The sequence below is a fragment of the Pipistrellus hanaki genome (genome assembly GCF_964339955.1).
Source record: "Pipistrellus hanaki genome assembly, chromosome: 3".
Lineage (NCBI taxonomy): Eukaryota > Metazoa > Chordata > Mammalia > Chiroptera > Vespertilionidae > Pipistrellus > Pipistrellus hanaki.
Window position 1 is genome coordinate 189,439,447 of NC_140505.1, and position 21,784 is coordinate 189,461,230.

General features: G+C 58.2%; 2 protein-coding genes across 4 annotated transcripts; one reads left to right on the top strand and one right to left on the bottom strand.

Moving 5' to 3' along the window:
• Positions 1-2,918: 2,918 nt before the first annotated feature.
• On the top strand, positions 2,919-12,913 carry MAPK8IP2 (mitogen-activated protein kinase 8 interacting protein 2). Its single transcript, XM_084879681.1, has 12 exons — positions 2,919-3,242; positions 4,218-4,323; positions 5,844-6,137; positions 6,257-6,350; positions 6,444-7,652; positions 7,997-8,072; positions 8,178-8,350; positions 8,435-8,544; positions 9,073-9,177; positions 9,295-9,365; positions 11,765-11,863; positions 12,219-12,913. Exons 1-12 carry the CDS (start codon positions 3,178-3,180, stop codon positions 12,289-12,291), a joined length of 2,475 nt encoding a protein of 824 aa, XP_084735807.1. The 5' UTR covers positions 2,919-3,177; the 3' UTR covers positions 12,292-12,913.
• A 5,148-nt stretch (positions 12,914-18,061) lies between these two features.
• On the bottom strand, positions 18,062-21,784 carry ARSA (arylsulfatase A). 3 transcript variants are annotated; one of them, XM_084876702.1, is made up of 9 exons: positions 21,603-21,784; positions 21,144-21,396; positions 20,738-20,978; positions 20,406-20,624; positions 20,163-20,332; positions 19,776-19,900; positions 19,557-19,684; positions 19,298-19,400; positions 18,062-19,210 (listed from the first exon to the last, which is right to left on the bottom strand). In XM_084876702.1, exons 2-9 carry the CDS (start codon positions 21,359-21,361, stop codon positions 18,891-18,893), a joined length of 1,524 nt encoding a protein of 507 aa, XP_084732828.1. In that variant the 5' UTR covers positions 21,362-21,396; positions 21,603-21,784; the 3' UTR covers positions 18,062-18,890. The 3 variants fall into 3 exon arrangements, with proteins under 3 accessions (XP_084732828.1, XP_084732827.1, XP_084732829.1); XM_084876701.1 differs by having other exon boundaries at positions 21,144-21,321; positions 21,619-21,764; XM_084876703.1 differs by having other exon boundaries at positions 18,757-19,210; positions 21,570-21,693.

Genomic DNA, 21,784 nt, shown 5'->3' on the forward strand with positions numbered 1-21,784 from the left:
CATCAATCAGCTGCCTCTTGCACACACCCTACTGGGGATGTGCTCGCAACCAAGGTACATGCCCTTGACCGGAATCTAACCAGGGACCTTTCAGTTCGCAGGCCGACGCTCTATCCAGCGGTTTGGCTAAAAATAACTTTTATAAAATAAAAATTTCACGAGAAGAGTGGCCTTGTTTTTGTTACATATATGGCTTAGTTGAAGATAGCAGGTTCTCCAAAATTGTCTCTGTAGTCAATCTCTTACAATATGTTATTTTGGTTCAAATATAGGAAGAAAATCCAGCCTAACATGGATTTACAGTTGGAAACTTTTCCAAAATTTTTTCAGATAACTGCATCTTTTTTTGTTGTTATTTTGTTTTAAATATATTTTATTGATTTTTTACAGAGAGGAAGGGAGAGGGATAGAGAGCTAGAAACATCGATGAGAGAGAAACATCAACCAACTGCCTCTTACACAGCCCCCATCGGATGTGCCTGCAACCAATGTACATGGAATTGAACCTGGGACCTTTCAGTCCACAGACCTATGCTCTATCCACTGAGCCAAACCAGTTTCAGCAGCATCGTTGTTGATATTACACACCAAGACTGAACAAAAAGTTACTCAGATAAGTTGCAATTTGGAATTTGAAACTGTATCAATGAACTGTTTTGTCCTGTTACATTAAAATCCATTGCATGCTGAATGAGTTTCTCACTCATGCATAATTTTGAAACATGCCTTCCTGGGATATTTGGAAAATATTGGTTCTTGGAGTTATGTAGATCTTCCAAATTATGACAAATTTTATTATATAATGTCACTTGTTAATATACCACCACTCTCATCGGAAAAATAAATATTGAGAAACTTTAAGCTCATAGTGATGACACAGATTTTCCAAAATTCTAGTTTTTGTTTCAAAACTCAAATTGTATCATTGGCAACAAATACTATGGTTTTCCTTGAAGTGCCACATTCACTTTTTATTTTTGAGGAAGTTTCTGTCAAATAACCAAGTCAGAATAATCGTGTTTGTCAACTTTCTTTCAAGTGAAAATAGTGTTTCATGAAAAAGCGGCTAGTTCAGCTGCCAGTTTCGACAACTGTATAATCAGTTGTGATAGCCATTGTATTTCAGTACATCATCACCCTGAATATTAAGAATTACCTGTCAAGATTTAATAACTTTTATGGCTTCATCAGGAAATTCTTTTTTTTAAATAAATATTTTATTGATTTTTTACAGAGAGGAAAGGAGAGGGAGAGAGAGTTAGAAACATTGATGAGAGAGAAACATCAATCAGCTGCCTCCTGCACACCCACTACTGGGGATATGCCTGCAACCAAGGTACATGCCCTTGGCCAGAATCAAACCTGGGACCCTTCGGTCCGCAGGCCAAAGCTCTATCCACTGAGCCAAGCTGCTTAGGGCAAGGAAATTCTTAAGTGAAAGTGCTTTCTCCATCCCACCCTCCCAACAAGCCGGTGGCAGGGGAAGAATTTGATGGTTACTAGTAGGAGGAGCCAGCCCTTTTTCCCACCATTGCTTTTGCCCCATCAACACAAAAAGACAGCACAGTAGCAGACAAAATTATTACAAAATAATATTGACCTTGCTGATGTTGGGAGACTTCAGAAATCTGCAGACCATATTTTGAGAATCACTGCTATCGTATATCATAGGGATCATAAGATATGTGTATTTTCAATTTTACTAAATGTTACTAAAATTATCTTCAAACTGGTTATTCTGAATTATATTCTGTAGCAATTAGGAGAATATTTGGCCATGAATCACAAATTTTATGTAAAAGGGACATTTTAGTGATGTGGTATGTGGTTGGACACACAAAGTACACTAAGCGTGGTCTTTGGAATTGCTCAGTGCACAATTTTACAATTGGATGCAGTGTACATGGGCATGCTTATTTATTTTTCATACCAGTTTAGAGAAAGCCAGCTCTGGGCTTAAATGCTGGCCATATTATACATGAATCTTAAGGATCCTTTGTCTTTTTTAAAAAAATATATTTTATTGATTTTTTACAGAGAGGAAGGGAGAGAGATAGAGAGCTAGAAACGTCAATGAGAGAGAAACATCGACCAGCTGCCTCTTGCACACCCCCCACCGGGGTTGCGCCTGCAACCAAGGTACATGCCCTTGACCGGAATTGAACCTGGGACCTTTCAGGGCTGCCTAACCTGCCTTTATCAACCGGCTTCCTAGCCATGATCTACCCTCCAATGCCAGATGACCCTGACCAAATCTAACTCTTGGGCTCAATTTCAGATTTTGCTCTTCTCACACAGCCTGAACCCTCAACAATGCCAGTCACATAGCTGGAGCTCAAGGAAATTTTCCCAATGGAATGAGCACAGCTTCTGGGGTGGAACTCCCCCCCCCCCCCCGTGCCCAGCAGTCCCTCTCTCCGCCCGCATGGTCTGCACTAGATACTGGGAGTTCAGTGTTAGCCCAAATCAGCATCCTCTTTGAGGTCCACTCTGAATCCAGCCTGGATCAGCATCCTCCGCAGAGGTGTCTTTCCTTCCCCAGCCCGATCAGCACCCAAGGCTGGACAGCTCCTCACGCCAGATCAGCACCCAAGGGCGGACAGCTCCCCTAGGCCCGAACAGTCCAGCCCCTTCCGACGCGCTGCCCAGCTCGGGACCCCCAACTCTTCTGTTCTGGTTCCTTGAGGCGTCGGTGCAGCTGCTGGGGTGCACCCACGCCACGAGCCCCTCCCCCAAACCCCAGAGAACCCGACAGAGGTCTGCGAACCGGGCCACCGCCTTCCCCGACTTCCCCGCCGCAGGATCCTAGCTGCGGGCGGTCCCTCTCCCCCGTCCCCAACCGCAGACCCTCCTGCACCGGAACCCCCGTCTCCGCCAATCCGCTTCTCACCCGCACCCCTCCCCCCCCAAACAAACCACGCACTCGATCCTTCCCCAACCAGAGCCTCTGGTCCAACCACCGCCTCTCCTCCAACCAGCTGGCCCGGCGCGCGGCCCCTCCCGCCCTCCGGCTCCGCGCCTCCGCTCCCTCCCCTGCGCTCTCCGCCCGGCGTCCTGCGGGTGGCGAGGTGTGTCGCGGGCGGGGTGTCGCAGGGCGTGTCACGAGGTGAGGGGGGAGCCGGGGACCAGGGGCCACGCGGGGCGCCTCCCTCCCCCGCAGGCCTCTCCCCGGAGAAGATGGCGGACCGCGCGGAGATGTTTTCTCTCTCCACCTTCCACTCGCTGTCGCCGCCCGGCTGCAGGTACCCGGCCTGGGGCCCTCCCCTCCCTTCCCCGCGGCCCTCCCGGCCCCCTCCCGATTCCGCCGCCGCCCGCCGCCCTACCCCACCCCCACCCACCCCACCCCCACCCCTCCACCTGCGGGAACCCCAGCCCAGGGCCCCGCCGGTCCGAGGCCTGCGCTCCTGACCTCGTCGCCCTCTGTGCGGGGTCTCCCCGTCTCTGTCCTTCCCTGCTTCACCCGCTCCGGCCTCAGTGACCACCCTCCGATGTATGTCTCCCCAATTCCCCCTTGTTTCTCCCCCCATCCCCCATTTCCCTCCGGGATCCATGCCAAACCAGCCCTGTGGGCTCGCCCCCAGGGTGCAGGGTGTAGGCCCTGGCGCAGCCTCGGGGCGGCCTGGCCAGGCGGGAGCCACCCTCCACGCTGAGTGTCCTTTTGGCCTTGCTGGGCCGCTCCTCGGTGGAGGCCAGGCCTGGCGTGTGCGGCTTGGGAACGGGAGCTGAAATCAAACCTGGCCCTGGGGGAAGAGACCACGGTGGGGAGAGGGCCTTCCCCCGCAGGAGAGGAGAGACAAAGTGGCCAGACGGCTCCTTGAACAGACGCGACCCCTCCCTCTGCTTCTGCAGCTGCAGCCTCAGCCTCAGCCTCAGCCTCAGCCTCAGCTCCCCTCCCCCCTCTGCTCGGCCTGACTCCCCAGAGGCTCCGGCTGCCATCCAGAGGGCCTGGGCTGAGCCCAGGAGGAGTGCTGAGAAGAGGGCAGAGGGACAAGGGGCCCCTCAAAGAGGGGGGGGGGGGGAGATCCCCTGGAGAACAGAGATTGGGTTTCACAATGACAGCAGGACATGGATCTGGGAGTCGGGGGCTGTGGAGACCTTGGTGTCTAAGAGCTGAGTTTCCCATGTCCCCTCCTGGGACCCGCTCCCAGGCACAGCACCCAGGGTTGCCAGCTCTCCCGGAGCCCTGTCCTTGCTCTCTGACCGAGTCTCCTCTCCAGGCCTCCTCAGGACATAAGCCTGGAAGAATTTGATGATGAAGACCTGTCTGAGATCACCGATGACTGTGGCCTGGGCCTCAGCTATGACTCGGACCACTGCGAGAAGGTAGGGTGGGACTGGAGTACAAACCTCTCAAGGGGAGCCTCATGTAGGCCCCGCTTAGGGGTGACTTGGGGTTCAGAGTAGGTCTGCACTCAGCCTCGAAGCAGGAGACCCTTCGTTGCCTCCTTCCCCTGGGCCTCTTGGCCTGGGCACTTCCTGGAAGGCACATCTCTTTCCTGATAGATGGTAGGCTCTGCCCCAGGGTCTTCCCCAATGGTCCTCCCTGACCCCCACCATGGACTAGCTTGGGGAAACAGAGATGTGTCCATGCTTCAGGTGCCCTCTGTGCTCTGAGGGCTTCCCAGAAAGATCTACCTGCTTCCAGTTCACCTGTCTTCTTCCCAGCCCCGTCCCCACCTGCCTCATGTCTTCCCCTGAAACTTTCTCCCCGATCTCCTTCCTTCCATTCTCCTTCTCCAGTCTCTCCATGCTCTGTTTTCATCCACTCAAGACCAGTCTGAGCAACTGCCATGTGGCAGCTGCCAGGTGCCTCCAGGTGCTTAAGAGAATGGGACTGGAGTTACTGGTGTAACTCCCGCAGGAGTTACAACCTCGTAGGGGAGAAAGACAGGTCAGAGCCATGGCTCCCGAGGGTCAGGGGCCAGGCTCCACTTGAGGGGGAAGAGAACTCCACCGAGACTCTCCAGTGGCTATGGCCCAGGAGCATGCCTAAGGGAAGGCGGGCAGGAGCTGGGCTGATGAGGAGATGGGAGGGAATGGAAGGGAGAGCTGGCCCAGGGATGAACTGTTGGAGGCCCTGAGGTTGGTACAAGCTTGGTGGATCCTGGTGCCAGTTGTCTCTTCCTTCCTGCATTTGTCAGATATTTACTGAGCCTCAGCACTGGGTAGGTCCTGTTCGGGGGTGTGGGGTACACCAGTGCTCAGTATGGACATTCTGCCCTGGTGGGGCCTGCTGCTTGGTGGGAGAAACAGGCCAAATGTCATGTAATTGTAAATCGCAGCCAAATTGCTCTGCAGGAAAGAGGGGTGCTGTTGAAGGTGATGGGGTTGGGGAGTGAGATGAGTCTGGCAGCTGGGTTGGGGCCACTCTGAAGATCTTTGTCAAACCAGCCTTAGGCATTTGGGCCCTGACCAAGAACCAGAGTGATCCTTTTCTATCTCAAGCAGATTAAAAAACAAAAACAAAACTGGTCTGTTGGGGAGCAGAGACCTGAAGGTTTCTCTTCCTTGACTTATAGCTTTCTGCCCTCTCCTTTTCTTCTTCTTTTTTTTAAAAAAAATATTTTTATTGATTTCAGAGAGAAAGGGAGAGGGAGAGATAGAAACATCAATGACCAGAATCACTGATGGGCTGCTTCACCCACGCCCCCTACTGGGGATTGAGTCCACAATCTTAGGCATATGCCCTGACTGCGAATGGAACTGTGACCTCCTGGTTAATAGGTCGATGCTCAACCACTGGGCCACATTGGCTAGGGCTTGCCTTCCCCTTTTCTGACATCTGGGACCCCAAGCCACCATCTCACCCTCACCCAGCTCTGCTCTGTCCCTCCTTCCTGCAGGACAGCCTCTCCCTGGGCCGCTCGGAGCAGCCGCACCCCATCTGCTCCTTCCAGGATGACTTCCAGGAGTTTGAGATGATTGATGACAATGAAGAGGAGGAGGAGGAGGAGGAGGAAGAGGAAGAGGAAGAAGAGGAGGAAGAGGAGGAAGAGGAGAAAGAAGGAGAGGACAAGGAGCGGGGAAGACCTGGCTCAGAAGCTGGTACTCTGGGGCCGCTGATCCCCTCCCCCTCCCTGGAGGAGCCCCATAAGCACAGGCCCACCACACTGCACCTGACTCCCCTGGGAGCCCAGGTGAGTGCCCAGCCCACCATCCGGGACCCTGCTGCCCATGGCAGCCTGTAAATCCCCCCCCACCCCCGCCAACTGGAGCCCCTCCTGACAGCCTCCTGCCCCCCCCCCCCCCCCCGCAGGACTCCCTGAACAACAACGGGGGCTTCGCCCCAGGGCCCCCAGCCTCCTGGCAGGAGACAGTGCTGTGCTCACCCCCCCAGGAGCCACTCCCAGGTGAGCGGGACTGTGGAGGCCCAAACTGTGGAGGCGGGGAGGGAGGAGCAGAGGCCGTGGGCCTGCTGACCGAGGCCTCGCCCTACCCCGCAGAGCCACCAGCCCGCCGCCCGCCCGCCGCCGCCCGGCCCCGGGCGCAGTCACCTGGGGGTCCAGGTTGTGACTGCGAAGGGAACCGGCCCCCGGGCCCGCCAGCGCCCAATGAGGCCTCGCCCTCCTCGGACCCCGGCATCGAGGTGGACCTGGGCAGCGGCACCAGCGGGGAGCGCGGCCGGCGCAGCAACCAGGAGCTGTCCTCGCCCGGCTCCGACTCGGAGGCGGAGGCGGCGGGCGCCGCGCACCTGGGCCGTATGATCTCGTCCATCTCGGAGACGGAGCTGGAGCTGAGCAGCAGCAGCGGCCGCTCCTCGCACCTCACCAACTCCATCGAGGAGGCGTCCTCGCCGGCCTCCGAGCCCGAGCCCGAGCCCGAGCCCGAGCCCGAGCCCGAGCCCGAGCCTGAGCCCGAGCCCGCGCCCGCACCCCCGCGCCGCCCCGCCTTCCTGCCCGTGGGCCCCGAGGATACCAACAGCGAGTACGAGTCGGGCTCCGAGTCCGAGCCGGACCTCAGCGAGGACGCCGACTCGCCCTGGCTGCTCAGCAACCTCGTGAGCCGCATGATCTCCGAGGGCTCCTCGCCCATCCTCTGCCCCGGCCAGTGCCTGTCCCCCGCGCCGCGTCCTCCCGGGGAGCCCGGGGCACCGGCCGGCGGGGCCCCCGCGGGCCCGGGTGGCGTGGAGCTGGTGGACATGGAGACGCTGTGTGGGCCGCCGCCCCCCGCGCCCCCCGCGCCCCGGGCCGGCCCCGCGCAGCCGGGGCCCTGCCTCTTCCTGAGTAACCCCACGCGCGACACCATCACGCCGCTGTGGGCGGCCCCTGGCCGAACCGCCCGGCCAGGCCGGGCCTGCTCCTCTGCCTGCTCGGAGGAGGACGAGGACGAAGAGGAGGAGGAGGAGGCCGAGGACCAGCCAGGGCCTCCAGGGGGCAGGGGCGCGGGTCCCGAGGCCCCGCTGGACGCCTCGCTGGTGTACGACGCGGTCAAGTACACGCTGGTGGTGGATGAGCACACGCAGCTGGAGCTGGTGAGCCTGCGCCGCTGCGGCCTGGGCAGCGGGGAGGACAGCAGCGAGGCCAGCGAGGACGAGGCTGCCGCCCTGCTGGACGAGGGCCAGGGCCCCGAGGGCGCTTCCCCGGACAGCCCCGACCTCACCTTCTCCAAAAAGTTCCTCAACGTCTTTGTCAACAGCACCTCGAGGTCCTCCAGTGAGTAGGAGGTGGGAGGGGGTGGCCCCAGGTCCCCAGAGTGGCCAGGGCCTGAGAATTCTCTTTTGGGGAGTGGGGGGTGTCCAGCTGAGTCTGAGGAGCCACCTAGGTAGGGGCAGAGGCTGGGGAGGCTGGGGGTTCTGACAGGGCTGTCCAGCAGGGGTTGGGGGCTGGACGCCCAGGAAAAGGCCTTGGGTTTCCCCCAGATCCCTGATAGGCTGGGGAGGGGTGAGCGGGCTCTGCCTCCCTCTCTGACTCAGGGTCAAGCACCTGGGAGGGGAGCCTGGCCAGCCTGGAAGTACTTGCCGCCCCTTTCTGAGCAGCTGTCTCTGTCTGCTCCTCAGGCACCGAATCCTTTGGCCTCTTTTCCTGTTTGGTGAATGGGGAGGAGCGAGAGCAAACCCACCGGGCTGTCTTCAGGTACAGCCTCTGTCTCATCGTCCGTCCACAGACGTGATGGGACACGGGTGGACACAGCCCACAGTCCGCCTCCCCCTGCCCCTGACCCCCTGCCCCTCCCGGCAGGTTCATCCCTCGCCACCCCGACGAGCTGGAGCTGGACGTGGACGACCCAGTGCTGGTGGAGGCCGAGGAGGATGACTTCTGGTTCCGTGGCTTCAACATGCGCACCGGGGAGCGAGGGGTCTTCCCTGCCTTCTACGCTCACGCGGTGCCCGGCCCTGCCAAGGACGTGCTGGGTGAGGCCTGCCTCCAGGGAGCATCTTGTCCCCTCAGACCCCCAACTCCCCTGACTTGGGCCCTTGTGACCCCCCCTTCCCCAGGGAGCAAGCGGAGCCCCTGCTGGGTGGAGCGCTTCGATGTGCAGTTCCTGGGCTCCGTGGAGGTGCCCTGTCACCAGGGCAACGGCATCCTGTGTGCAGCCATGCAGAAGGTCAGTGTGAGGTGGAGTCCCCTGCCCCCAGAGGGACCAGACCTCTTTGGAGGGTTAGAGGGCCCTCAGGGGACAGCTCCCACCCAGCTCACAGCGGTCTCACAGCGGTCCCTCATCACCTGGTGTCTCTGGGCAGGTTCTGTGGGGCCTCCACCTTCCTGTAGCCCATCCTTGTTTTCTTGTCTGAAAACCCAGACCAGCTCTCACTGAGCCCCCCTGAGGGTCATTTGCTCACTAGTCGTGGACTCAGTGGGCGGTTGGTGACCAGCAGCTCATCTGTTGTCCTGTGATTGAGGACAACAGCCCTATCCCTAACCCCCAGTCCAGGCCATGGGGACAGGCAGGGTGGGCTGGGCAGGGGGAGGGTGTGGTTCTGGCTGCAGGGTGGGAAGAAGGCCCAGGGAGGCTGAATGCAGAGAGGTGACTGGCCCACGTGCTCCAGAATCAGCCCTGAGAAGCTGCAACCCAAACTAAGATGTTCCAGTGACGAGAGAACCCTGAGACCCCCTTCTCCTCCGGCTTCCCCAGATCGCGACTGCCCGGAAACTGACTGTCCACCTGCGTCCTCCTGCGTCCTGTGACCTGGAGATTTCTCTTCGGGGGGTCAAGCTGAGTCTGAGCGGTGGGCCAGAGGTGGGGTGTGGGGCCGAGGCACAGGGAGGTGGGCGGGTCTGACAGGGATGTCCAGCCGGGGTGGCAGCAGAGGCTCTGGACGACGCCTGGCTCACTGGCCTCTGCCCTCGGCTCCAGTTCCAGCACTGCAGCCACTTCTTCCAGATGAAGAACATCTCCTTCTGCGGCTGCCACCCTCGCAACAGCTGGTGAGAGCCTCGCCCTCCCCTCGGCCCCCAACCCCGAGGGCTGCCCCCGGGCCCAGGAGACACAGGTCAGACCGCTCCCATCTGGTCTGGGCTGCAGACAGACAGGCACACAGACGAGTGGGTGCTGGAAGCCTCCAGGGGCCTGGAAGTCTGTGTGGGGCTCCCGTGAGCAGAGCTGCAGAGAGCCAGGAGGGTCTGGGGTTCAGGAGGTGACTAAAGACCACTCTGTGTGCTCGGAAGGCACATCTGACGGTGACGGGGGTCTTCCAGGGAGGCGGCTGAGCCCAGGTGCGGGCCAGGACAGTGGATTCTCAGGGAGTAGCTGGGTGCAGCTGGAGGGACACAGCGGTACCTGTGCCCTTCTGACCATGCCAGGAGCTTGTACTTGATCCCACTGACAATGGGGTGACAGGGTGACACGGTTGGGTTGACAAGCTGGGTCTGGCTGCTGTGCGGAGTGGCTGGACCCAGGTGTGGGCCAGGTAGCTGCGGAGGTCATCCAGGTGCTATGTCCTGGGGCATTGGGGAGGTGGAACCGGCAGGACCCGGTTCAATGGGAGGGAGCCGCACTCATGCCATCTGGGTGAAGGGCTGATAGTAACCACTTTCCAGGTCAAAGGCTGGCAGTCTGGAGGCACCATATCATCTGCAGATGGAGGGAGGCGGTAGCGGCTAGGGTCACGTGGGCCCGGAGTGTGGGAGAGACCTGAGGGAAGGTGTCGGTTCAGAGCAGGTGATGACTGCAGCCATGAGGGGACGAGACAGCCAGGCCTAGCGAGAAGCGACAGGCGTGAGAGGAGAGGGACAGTGCCAGCATTATCCCCAGCAGGGGTGGGGGGACAGGCTTCCTGTCCAGCCCAACTGCTGCTCAATGGGTCCCCGTGTCTGGGAGGAGGTAACCTGAGAGACAGGCCACCAGGGGCTCCTGAGGATCGAGCTGCTGGAGGAGGACACGCTGCTGCTGGGGCGGGGCTGGCAACAGGTGCCAACCCCCGGCAGGTCAGAGCCAGTCTGGCTGCATCCACTGAGGACAGAGATGTGTGGTGGGACCCACCATGTGGAGGCTGCTTTGAGAGGTGGAGAGCTGGACAGAGTGCCTGGGCTCAGACCAGACGTGTGGATGGGGGCCAAGGACAGCACTGACCACAGGGGAACAAGAACACCCTTATTTCTCAACAGAGAGAAACTGGCTGCCCAGCTGCGGCCTCTAGGCTAGGCCTCCAGGCTAGGCCTCCAGGCTAGAGAGAGACCAGGTGCGAGTCCTTGAGATAAGGGTGGTCAGACCAGTTGTTCCGGATCCAGATGTGGAGGCAGAGGGGGAGGGCAGACTCAGCTGGGCCCAGAGCTGAGGACGCAGTTAGGAAGTCACGTTCTCCAACTAGTTAACTTGCTTCACGGTGGGGTTGTTGGCAGAGCAGGCCTGTGCCGGCTGTTGTACTTGGATGAGGCCTTGGAGATCACAGACTGTCACAAGCTGGCTGTGTGTCCTTGGCAAGTTTCCCACCCTCTCTGTGCCATCGCTGCCTCACCTCATAGGGCTGCTCTGAGGATCCGGAGTGAATAATCTCAAGTGCTTAGAATGGTGCCCAGTGCTTGGTAAGCAGCATCGGAGTGTCGGTGACTGTGAAAGAGATTTTGTTGTTGTTATTAATCGTCACCTGAGGATATTTTTCCATTGACCAGAGTTGAACCCGGGACCCTTTAGTCAGCAGGCTGACACTGTCCACTGAGCCGCACCGGCCAGGGCTGTATGTGATTTTGACCAGGGCCTTTGAGACGAGGCTGCCATGAGCTTGTGGACAACCAGCCGTGATGTTGCCAAGGGTTTCCGTCTGGAGGAGCCACAAACCCCAGTTCATTCGACACGGATCGATTGGGCACAGTGGGGGGGTCTCGAGTCTCTGGCTGTGGGATGCTCTGGAGTGATTTTCACTGATGTCTTAGGTGAGAGGACAGGCAGACATGAAGCAGGTTAGGCGGGGACAAGATGAATGACAACCAGGTGCAAGGTTCTGCTCCAGGAAGAGGGTTTCGCTGAGGAGGGGGCCGCTGTTTGGTGTGCTGGACCCCAGGCTCAAGGTGTCAGATGACACACGTCAGGGTGACCAGCTGAGATGCACTTCTGGAAGGCAGGGCCGAGGCCTTGCTGTGGTCTGTGGTCCAGGGCTGGCTCCAAGAAGGAAGCTGCTTCTGGACCCCTGACAAGGAGAAGTTAATACCATAACTCCCTGAGGTGCCTGTGCTGGGGCTGGACCCCAAAAGTGCCTCTGCATCCTTCAGTGATGTGACCCACACATTTCTCCTGTCCCCACCCTCTGCCCGAGCCCTCGGGCCAGATCACCAGTGGGGGGCTGAGGTGACGGCCCCGTACTGACAGCCTCACGCTGCCCCCTCTGTAGCTATTTCGGCTTCATCACGAAACACCCTCTGCTAAGCCGCTTTGCCTGCCACGTCTTTGTCTCCCAGGAGTCGATGAGGCCTGTGGCCCAGAGTGTGGGGTGAGTGGGGCTGGAGGGATAAGGGTAGGACCAGCTGGGGGCCAACCAGGCTCAGGAGTGGCGCTGGGGAGATGGGCCGGGAGGTGAGATTTGGGGACAGAGGAGTGGGGGTGCAGTTTGAGCAGACAGGGAGAGGGAAGGTCAGATGAGAAGCAATAGAGGTGGGTGGGAACTTTGAGCAGGAGCTGGGGGATCCTGGTAGTGGGGAGGTGCAGGCACCGTGCCTGGGGGAAAGGATGGGTGGGAATGGGGGGTAAAGCAGGACGGCTGAAGAGTGACCCCTTGGGGACGGGCAGGCCCAGGCGGTGGGAGGGCTGAGGGCGGCCCTGATGGCGTGGCCGGCGCTGTCTTCCAGCCGGGCCTTCCTGGAGTACTATCAGGAGCACCTGGAGTACGCCTGCCCCACAGAGGACATCTACCTGGAGTAGCTGCCCACACTCGGAGCCAGGTGCCACGTGGAGGGGCACCTCAGAGGCTGCCGGCTTTGGCGAGGACTGGATGGGGGCATGTGGGACCGCCGTCCAGGGGGTCTTGGGAGCTCTCCTTGCTCACTTTGCAGGGGCTGCAGAGGGAGAGCCATGTCCCCCACTTTCCCTCTGATCTTCTTTCTCTCTGTGTGCCTCCTTCCTCTGTCTGTCTCTGCCCCCCCTTGCCTGCAAACTCGGCCCTCTGCTCTCTACTCGGGGTCAGAGCTGGGAGGGTGTGGAGGAAGCGAAGCGCTAGGTGACTGGCATCAGGCTCCCACGAGTCCCTCCTGCCCCTCCCAGTGATGTAAAAGGAATTTTAATTTTTATAGTGAATCCCCAGGAGTCACCCCTTCCCTGACCACAGGGACAAAGAGAGGGACCCCCACACCGCCCCATGTGGAGCTCAGGGGGAAGCAGGGAGGGGCTCCCCAGAAGGGCCTTAGGGATACTAGTAGTTCTTGAGGCTCATCCCAAGCCCCAGACTTTGCTCAGAGAAGGGTACCCTGCCCCGTCCCCACCACACCAGCGTCTGCTTTGCCGCTGCATACTCCCCGCAGTCCAATAAACTCTCTGCTTGGTGTGACCCTGTCTGTTTCTGGGGACACATAATGGGCTGGGGGCCCAGGCGCTGCCCATGGTGGTGGGCACCCAGACCTCTGGGTGAGGGAATCAGGAGAAGCTTCACCCATTAGTGCTCTCCGAGATCATGCCAGGGTCCCTGGGTGCCACCCTGGGCCCCGGGGGTTCTCCTTGACACACTCCATTGGCTGGAGAGACAGTGCTGGGCCCCCACACTGGAGTGCCGGGCTGAAGCGGGGTGTGCCGGCAACCACAGGGCTCAGGTCAGTGTGTGCGCGTCATGGTTGTGTGTGTGTGTGTGTCATGACTGTGCGCATCACGAGTGTGTGTATGCGTCATGAGAGTGTGCTCACGCTTGTGAGTGTGTGGGAGAGGGCAGCAGCCTGCTTAGACCTTATAATTGGTATTAAAGACTCTGCACAGAGAATAGGAAGACAGAAGCTGACCATGTCTCACGGTGCCCTTCGGCTTCTGTAGAAAGGGCTTGCCTGGCCCCTCCCTCCACGAGACCACTCTCAGGGGCTGAGGTCAGCAGGCTCCTCCCCAGGGGGACATGTCCTCAGAGAGGGCAGGGTGGGTTCAGGAGGACCCAGGAAGCAGCACCTTGTCCTCCCCTCCCATCCTCTACCCCAACACTCAGCAACCGACCCCTGGCTGCCAGGTTGTCTCATCCCCTCCCCTCCCTTCCCTTTGCTGGGGTTGGGTTAGTATAGAATGTTCTTCTGTACCAGTTATCATTCTGTTGTCACGGCCGCAGGAGAGGCTGTCTGGAGCCTGCCATCCCCAGAGAGCACCCAGTTCCTTGGTAGGTCTATGGCCCCCTCCTGCGGGAGGGCCAGTAGTGATCTGCCCAGAAGTGATTCCCAGGGAAGGGTGTCCAGTCATCTGCCCCCATCTCTGGTGCCCTGGACTTGCCTTCTTTCCCACTCCGGGAGTTCTCGACACCCTCCCCATCACTTCCTTTTTGGGGAGACCTAACAAGGAATTGGGTGCTTCCCAGGACAGCAGGCTCTGGACACTCAGCATCTAATTGGCTGCTCCTTGTTGCTGAGTGTTTGCAAAGTGATGACAAAGTATTACTGCTCTTGCTATGGAACCCTGCGTCCCTCCCCCACAACTGCTCTGTCCAGCAGGGCCCTGACTGCCTGTCTGCTCAGGTGACACCCCCAACCCTCTCCCCCTGGGGTTCCTCCTCTCTGGGGGGAGCATGCCTTGGGCCCCACGTCTGTGACTGCCCTGTAGAGGATCTTCACACAAAGGAGGGGGCTGAGGGGTCCCCCCTGTAATTGCTGCTTCTACACCAGGCCATGGGGTAGCATGGTGACAAGACTCATCAGCCATGGAAAGGCAGCTTAGAGCCAACTTGGTATGTATGATACGTGTAGACATGGAGGTGGTGTGGTACACACACTGCCACGTTGCCTGTGTTCGACTGAGATGCAGGTGTTATCTGGGGCATCTAATGAGCACACACTAATTTTGTAATTAAAAACATTCGGAGAAGAGGTGAAATTAAATATTCCATGGAAACGTCCCCTCTTGCTCCCCCTTCTAGTCACTTGTGGGAGAGCAAGGCCAGGAGTGAGCAGGGAGGGTGCTAGGAGCATGTCTTGGGCCCACACCTGAGCCGACCCTCAGAGGCAAAGTTTTTTGTTTTTGTTTTTTAATCCTCACCTGAGGATATTTATCCATTGATTTTTAGGGAGAGTGGACGAGAGAAACATCGATGTGAGAGAAACACATCGATTGGTTGCCTCCCACATGAGCCCTGACCAGGGCCCTGATCAGGGAAGAGCCAGCAACTGAGGTACCTGCCCTTGACCAGAATCGAACCTGGGACCCTTTGATCGGTGTTATGCCCAGATTTCAAGATCCCCAAGGACCACTAGGGAGCCGAGTCCAATGCAAAAAACAAAAGAGCCTTTATTCAAACTCGAGTCTGGTCTCCCTGCCTCTACCGACGCAGCAGCAGAATGCAAAGAGGCCTGAGCTCTGAAAGTGTGGTCTTTTTATAGGCTTTTAGGGTTGGGTGGTGGGGTGATGCTCAGACCACTGAGTTGGCTGGTTCTGATTGGTGGGGCGAGGGCCAGGGTCCAGTTATGCTGGGTTACTTCCCTCTGTATTTCTATTGGCTGATTTAATGGTGGGTTGGGTGATTGATACATTTTATACAAGATGAAAGACACAGTACAAAACGGAGTCAGTCCTGCTCTGCCCTTGAAAGAAGGCCTACGCGCTGGGAAGGGGCCATGAGACCATATCTCAAGGCCTGGCCTGGTGTCAGCACTGATAACTCTATCTGGGGTACAGTCCACGGCTTCTCTGGAAGCATGCTCCAACATTCTCACTCTCTTACAGTCGGCAGGCCGACACCCTATCTGACTAGGGCTGTTGTTGTTGTTGTTGTTTAAATCAGTGTTTTTCAACCTTTTTTGGGCAAAGGCACACTTGTTTCATGAAAAAAATCACGAGGCACACCACCATTAGAAAATGTTAAAAAATTTAACTCTGTGCCTATATTGACTATATATAAAGTAATTCTCTTGAATAGGAATCAAATAAACACAAAGAAAGTATTTTATAATTACTTTATTATGAAATATTAAGTAAACAAAATAGTGAAAAATTATAAAATTCTTGTCTTGTCTGCACCTACGGCACACCAGGCAACATCTCGCGGCACACTAGTGTGCCGCGGAACAGCGGTTGAAAAATGCTGGTTTAAATATTTCTTTATTGATTTCAGAGAGGAAGGAGAGGGAGGGAGAGAGAGAAAAATCAATGATGATAGAGAATCATTGATCGGCTGTCTCCTGTACACTCCCCACTGGGGATCGAGCTTGCAACCCAGGCATGTGCCCTTGACCGGAATTGAACCTGGGACCCTTCAGTCCCAGGCCAACATTCTATCCACTGAGCCACACCAGCCAGGGCAGGGCAACATGTTTGTTTGTCTGTCCCCACTCGGCTCCTTCCAGACAACATGGGGCCCATGGAGGTCCTGGCCTGTGAGAGGATTATCTCAGGCTTCCAGGAAAAGGGGAGAAGACAGGTGGTGGACGTATGGCAGTATCTGGGGCCATGGTACATGCGTATAAAAGTGTGTGCTCTTGTGGCACATACTGAGTGCATATGTGTTCTCACAAGAGTCTGCAGGAGGAGGGCCATCACACTAACACAGCTGAGAAACAAGCACACGTTTCTGTTCCCAAGAGCATCCCAGCAAATCCCACGTAATGGGAGGGCGTACTTCCCTCTCCCACCCTGGAGGCAGATGTGGGCTTGAACTCGGGGACAGTCACAGCAGACAGGGGAGCCTCCTGCCTGGTTCAGTTACCTTCCCCCACCAGTGATTACTCTTGTAGGAACAAGTCCTCTTCTTCTGTGGCACTCATCACAGTTACATGTTTATTTCTATTGGAGCATAAAATACACGATATCATAAAATGCACACATCTTAAGCGTGTAGCTTGATTGCTTTACACATGTCAACACACCCCAATCAAGATGGGGAACATTGCTGAGACCGGTGTGGCTCAGTGGATAGAGCATCGGCCTGCGGACTGAAAGGTCCCAGGTTCGATTCCGGTCAAGGGCATGTACCTTGGTTGCGGGCACATCCCCAGTGGGGGGTGTGCAAGAGGCAACTGATTGATGATTCTCTCTCATCGACGTTTCTAACTCTCTATCCCTCTCTCTTCCTCTCTGTGAAAAATCAATAAAATATATATTTTTTTAAAAAAAGATGGGGAACATTGGAAGCACTCGAGGTTCCCTCAGGCCCCGTCTCAGGCACAATCCACACCCCCACCCACAGCACCACAGACTTTTGCCACTGAAAAGCCACGCATGTCTGAAACCCCAGGGTCGAGGCTCCTGTTCTCTGTTCTCTGTGGGATGGTGGTGCCCTGAAGCGGGATGGATCCCTTTTGGTGACCTGTGCCAGCACTAAGCACGGCCCTGGGTGTTGAATAAACGTGGGAATTAACAAAAATAAGCTCACTACCCAGGTGGGGCCACAGGCCGAGGGGAGGTGCCTGCAGGTGTTAGTGTTCCGTTAGTTCTTGCTGTGTGCTCAGTCTTGGGATCTGGTGCTCAGGGTGTGCCCCTGTTTCAGTGCCTCTGCCTTAGCTTGAAACGTGGGCCCCACTGGGAGGGAAGCTGCAGGCATTGGGGGTGCATGCCCAGCCCACGAGGACCAGTGTCTCCCTCAGACCACAGAGCAGGTGGGCCCTCCTGATGTCAATGTCCCTGGTTGCAGGGGTCCCAGAGGAAACTGCCACTCTCGGGAGGGGACCCCCTAGACACAGCAGGGGTCGGGGCACAGTCAGTGCAGCCCCCAAACCAGACCATGGGTGGTGGGAGAGTTACCTGGAGAACACAGAGGTCTGTCAGCGCAGGCCCACCTGAGTGGTCAGGAGCCCACCTGCACGTGCACAGGTGCCCCCACATTCCGACCACGGTCACTCCGGGAAGACCACTTCTGACCGCGAATAACAGACAACTCCCAGCAGCGGCGTGAACAGCAGGGTATTTCCTTACACTGTGAGCTCTGGCGGTGGATGGCTAGAGGCATGGGCTTGGCAGCTACACGATGTCCTGTCAGGCCCCCAGAGGACCCGGGGGTCCCAGCAGATGGCCCTGACCTTCTGGATCAGGACTCACATCATGCTGCCCGGACCAGGCACGGGACTGATGGCTACTGCCCTCCTGGGACAGGAGAGGTCGTACCTCCGCGGTTCAGATCCTCTGCCCACATGGAAAGGTGGGCCTGGGAATGAGGGGATGGCTGTCTGGTCTACCAGGAGGAGGGACAGCCCAGAAGGCACTCTTCTCATTCAGCCAACACTGAGGGAGCACACGGGGTCTGCCGGTGTCCTGGAGCACAGGTGCCCTGCCATCAGCACGCACGTGGGGACCATGAGGGCTTCATGCCACTGTGTGGACACAGGTAGGCAGTTGGGGGTCTTCCCTGCAGAGCTTAAGATGAGGGGACAGGAAGCTGAGGGGTGAGGGCAGGCCTCAGTGGGCATGGTGGACACTCTGAGGAGCCGAGGTTTTATTCTGAGCCTGCTGTTCTGAGCAGGGATTGAGCCAAACCTGAACTACTTTTTTTTTTTTTTTTTTTTTTAATATTTTTAATTGATTTTTTACAGAGAGGAAGAGAGAGGAATAGAGAGTTAGAAACATCAATGAGAGAGAATCATCAACCAGCTGCCTCTTGCACACCTCCTACTGGGGATGTGCCTGCAACCAATGTACATGCCCTTCACTGGAATTGAACCCGGGACCTTTCAGTCCGCAGGCCGATGCTCTATCCACTGAGCCAAACCGGTTTTGGCCAAACTACTTTTAAGAGCACTTTGCTGGGCGAATGGCTTACACTGGGGCTTTAGGGGAAGCCAGGGGACAGGAAACGTGTGCACAGGCCGGAATGTAGAGCTCTGGGGGCAGAGGTGGACCAGGGTCACGGTGTCTCAGAAGCTGCTCATGCATCTCACTTGAGTCTGACAGCTCCCAGCCCCTTAGTCTCCCCCTGGAATGTGTTGCTCATCACACACCTCAAGCAGGTTTCTGGTAAGAGCCAGGGGGGTCTTTTCCTGTGCCTCCAGGAGAACCCGGCTCTCTGGGCACTTGGCACCTGCAGGGTCTCCTGCCTGTGGTGTCCTTGACCTCCCCACCCTGTTCCTGGCCACACAGGTGCTCAGTGCAGCTCCCGAGAGGGGCCGGCAATCACAGAAGCCAGGATGCCACGGAGCAGACCCCAGCCCAGCCTCACTGGCAGTGACTCAGACACGTCGCCAGATCTCTCAGGCCTGTCCCCTCACTCGTGCACAAGAGGCATAGCACCTACCTCTGGCCACCACAAGGATTAGATGAATCATCATGCCTGCATGTGTAATCTGGTGTTATTGGGGTATCAGGTAAAAACATGTCCATGCCTGAGCCTCAGCCACGAAGGAGGGCCTGGACCAGTGCCCTCAGCGCAGGGGCCCTGGGCAGTGGCAGCAGGAGGGCCAGGGGCTACAGCTGGGGTGGCAGCACATCTGCAGGGCAGGGTCCTCACCCCGGGCCATCTGGCTGGGGCTGAAGGTCATGCTAGCATCAAACTGGGCCTTGAGCAGCTGAAGCTGTTTCATCGCCTCCAGGGCCTGGGGGGCAACTTTGGCCCCACTCCCCACCAGGTTGTAGTTCTCACCAGGGTCCTTAGATAGGTCAAAGAGCAGTGGGGGCTCATGGGCCGTCAGAGGGCTGGAAGCATGGCAGGCAGGGTCTGGTGTGGTGTCACTGTGGGCGGAGCCTGGGGGGGCAGGAGACAGATCTGTGCACAGAGGTGGGGGCAGACTCTGGGGCCCGAGGGGTCAGCGGGGCCGGGGGAGGACCTTACCCCGAGTGAAAAAGTGGGCCTTGTACTTCCCGCTTCGCACAGCAAAGACCCCTCGGATCTCATCGGGGAAGGGTGGGTAGAAGAACATAGTCTTCCGGGGGCTCTGGGGGCAAAGTCAGGGGCAGGGGTCAGAGCCACAACACCGATCAGCCTGTGTTAGGCCCTGGCTACACCCTCTCAGCAGCAGCGCTTGGATTCCACTCAAAAGAGGTGACCTGCTCAGTCACCCAGGGCTGGGGCATGGGATTGCTGGCCCTACCTTGCCTTTGCCCAGCAGCAGGGGGCTGAGGTCAAAGCCATCCAAGGTGACATTGGGCAGTGGGGCCCCAGCCAGGGCTGCCAGGGTGGGCAGGAGGTCCAGGGAGCTGGCCAGCTCGTGGGTCACGCCTGGGGACAGAGGGCTGTGTGGTCACCCAATTCGCCGTCAGGTTGGGGAGGTGAGGCCAGGGGTGCATGAGGAGAGGACCTGAAGACTGACCGGGAGTGATGTGGCCTGGCCAGAAGGCCAAGGCAGGTTCTCGGACACCCCCCTCAAAGGTGGTTCCCTTTCCACATCGCAGTAGGCCAGAGGAGCCGCCGTTGGACATCCGCATCGTCTCCGGTCTGGGACACACAGGTGGTATTCAGCATCTCTGACTCGCCCCGGTGGCTCCAGCCCCAGACGTTTAAGTTACATGCCCAGAAATGGCCACAGGTGCCTGTCTCCTCCCTGTCCTACCAGCTTCGTGGATTGTGGCCTGGAAGTCACCATAACGTGGCCAGCATTTTCTGAGACCCCCTTATCCCGTGATGTCTGTGGTCAGATGGGAAGACCTCGGGCCCACACCTGTGAGGAATCACCTTCATTGGCTCCCCTGGGGCCTACCCGTTGTCTGAGGTGAAGATGACCAGTGTGTCTTTAAGCAGCCCCAGGTCCCTCACGGCTGTCATCAGGGCTCCCACAGCCGAGTCCAGCTCCAACAGGGAGTCTCCGAATGGCCCACGACCCGAGTGCCCAGCGAAGCTTTGCCCACTGAACTGCGGGTAGTGGGTATGCTGGGGGCAGAGCCTGGAGTTAGCATTGGGCAGGGGTCAGGGCAGCCCGGGGCATGGGGCTAGGGTTACTCACGTGGGAGGCGTAGTACAGAAAGAATGGGCGGCCCTGGCGGTGGGCATCAACCATGAGGTCATGTGCAAAAGCCACGTAGCGGGCCTCAAGTCCTGGCAGCCAGGGGGGCTGCGCCTCCACAGTCAGGTTGGCTAACAGAGGCACAGGGACCAGGCCCTGGTCACAGACTCCATTGCAGGGGGTGGCCGGTGGGAAGCAGGTCAGGTTCTGGCAAGGTCCCTGGGGGAAGGACTCCACTTAGGGTCTAGGCTGTGGGGTGGAGCTGGGAGGTCAAGGGAAGGGGAGTAGGAGGAAGTGGATAGGGGGCAGCTGAGGGATCTGGCTGCTCTTACCTGGTCATGGGAGTATGGGATGCCCAGGAATCGATGGAAGCCCTGGTGGGGGGGCAGAAAGGCCCCCTGAGGCCCCACCCCAAGATGCCACTTGCCAGCCATCCCTGTGAGGTAGCCTTGGGCAGCCAGGATCTCAGCCAGGGTCACCTCCTCCAGGGGCAGGCCCCCTCGGGAGCCAGGGTTCAGAACGCCAGAGTACAGGCCTGTCCGAACTGGGAATCGGCCGGTCAGGAGGGCAGCCCTGCAGAGCCAGTCACACAGTGGGTGAAACAGCGAGAAAGGAAGACGGAGGGAGGTGCACCCAGATGGTAGGGAACTATGACCCTCCCTGCAGTCCAGAGGGAACCTGGAGGAGCTGGGTGGTCAGGGTGGGCACAGGGTGAGGGCTCCCTGCCCCCTTGCTCACCGGGAGGGTGTGCACAGAGACACTGGCACGTAGAAGTCTGTGAACCGCAGCCCTGCGGCGGCCAGCTTGTCCAGGTTGGGGGTGCTGGATGTGGGGTGGCCATAGGAGCCCAGGTCCCCGTAGCCCAGGTCATCAGCAAAGATCAGCACAATGTTCGGTGGGTAGGCGGAGGCCAGACCTGCAGCCAAGGCCAGAGCGAGGGCCCACAGCACCACCATGGCATGCAGCACACACAGGCTTGTCACCAGAGACCCTTGGGAAGGAGGCAAAGGGGCTCTAGCAAGCTCTGTCCCAGCCCCAGACCGGGCAGCCCCCACCCACCCACTCCTGTCCTGAGGCCCCAGACCCCATTAACCCAGAGTCAGACAACAGACAACCCCTTCCTCAAGTCCCCCCTCGCTCCCCCACATTGGCCTGGGATCTCACCCCCTGGACACCCTCCTGGACCAGGACACCTACAGCTTCTCGCACAGACCTAAGCCGCTTCTCCTAGGGCTCCGGCCAGGCTGGCGGTCAGGGGCAGAAGTCACATGACACCGGCGCTGCGGGAGGGAACCGGACAGTGAGTGAGGCGGGGACATGGGCAGCGAAGCCCTTTGCGGGCACTTCCGCGTCGCCCCGCCCGGCCCGCCCCGCCCCGC

Bases quoted from the DNA above. Each gene is read 5' to 3' on its own strand.
- MAPK8IP2 (XM_084879681.1), top strand. From the start codon at position 3,178: ATGGCGGACCGCGCGGAGATGTTTTCTCTCTCCACCTTCCACTCGCTG. The intron at 8,073-8,177 runs GTACAGCCTCTG...CCCTCCCGGCAG, and splicing joins ACCCACCGGGCTGTCTTCAG to GTTCATCCCTCGCCACCCCG. The intron at 8,351-8,434 runs GTGAGGCCTGCC...CCCCTTCCCCAG, and splicing joins CCCTGCCAAGGACGTGCTGG to GGAGCAAGCGGAGCCCCTGC.
- ARSA (XM_084876701.1), bottom strand. From the start codon at position 21,724: ATGTCCCCGCCTCACTCACTGTCCGGTTCCCTCCCGCAGCGCCGGTGT. The intron at 21,322-21,618 runs GTCTGTGCGAGA...CCTTGGCTGCAG, and splicing joins CCCTAGGAGAAGCGGCTTAG to GTCTGGCCTCCGCCTACCCA. The intron at 19,401-19,556 runs GTAGGGCCAGCA...CTTTGCCCCCAG, and splicing joins TGCTGCTGGGCAAAGGCAAG to AGCCCCCGGAAGACTATGTT.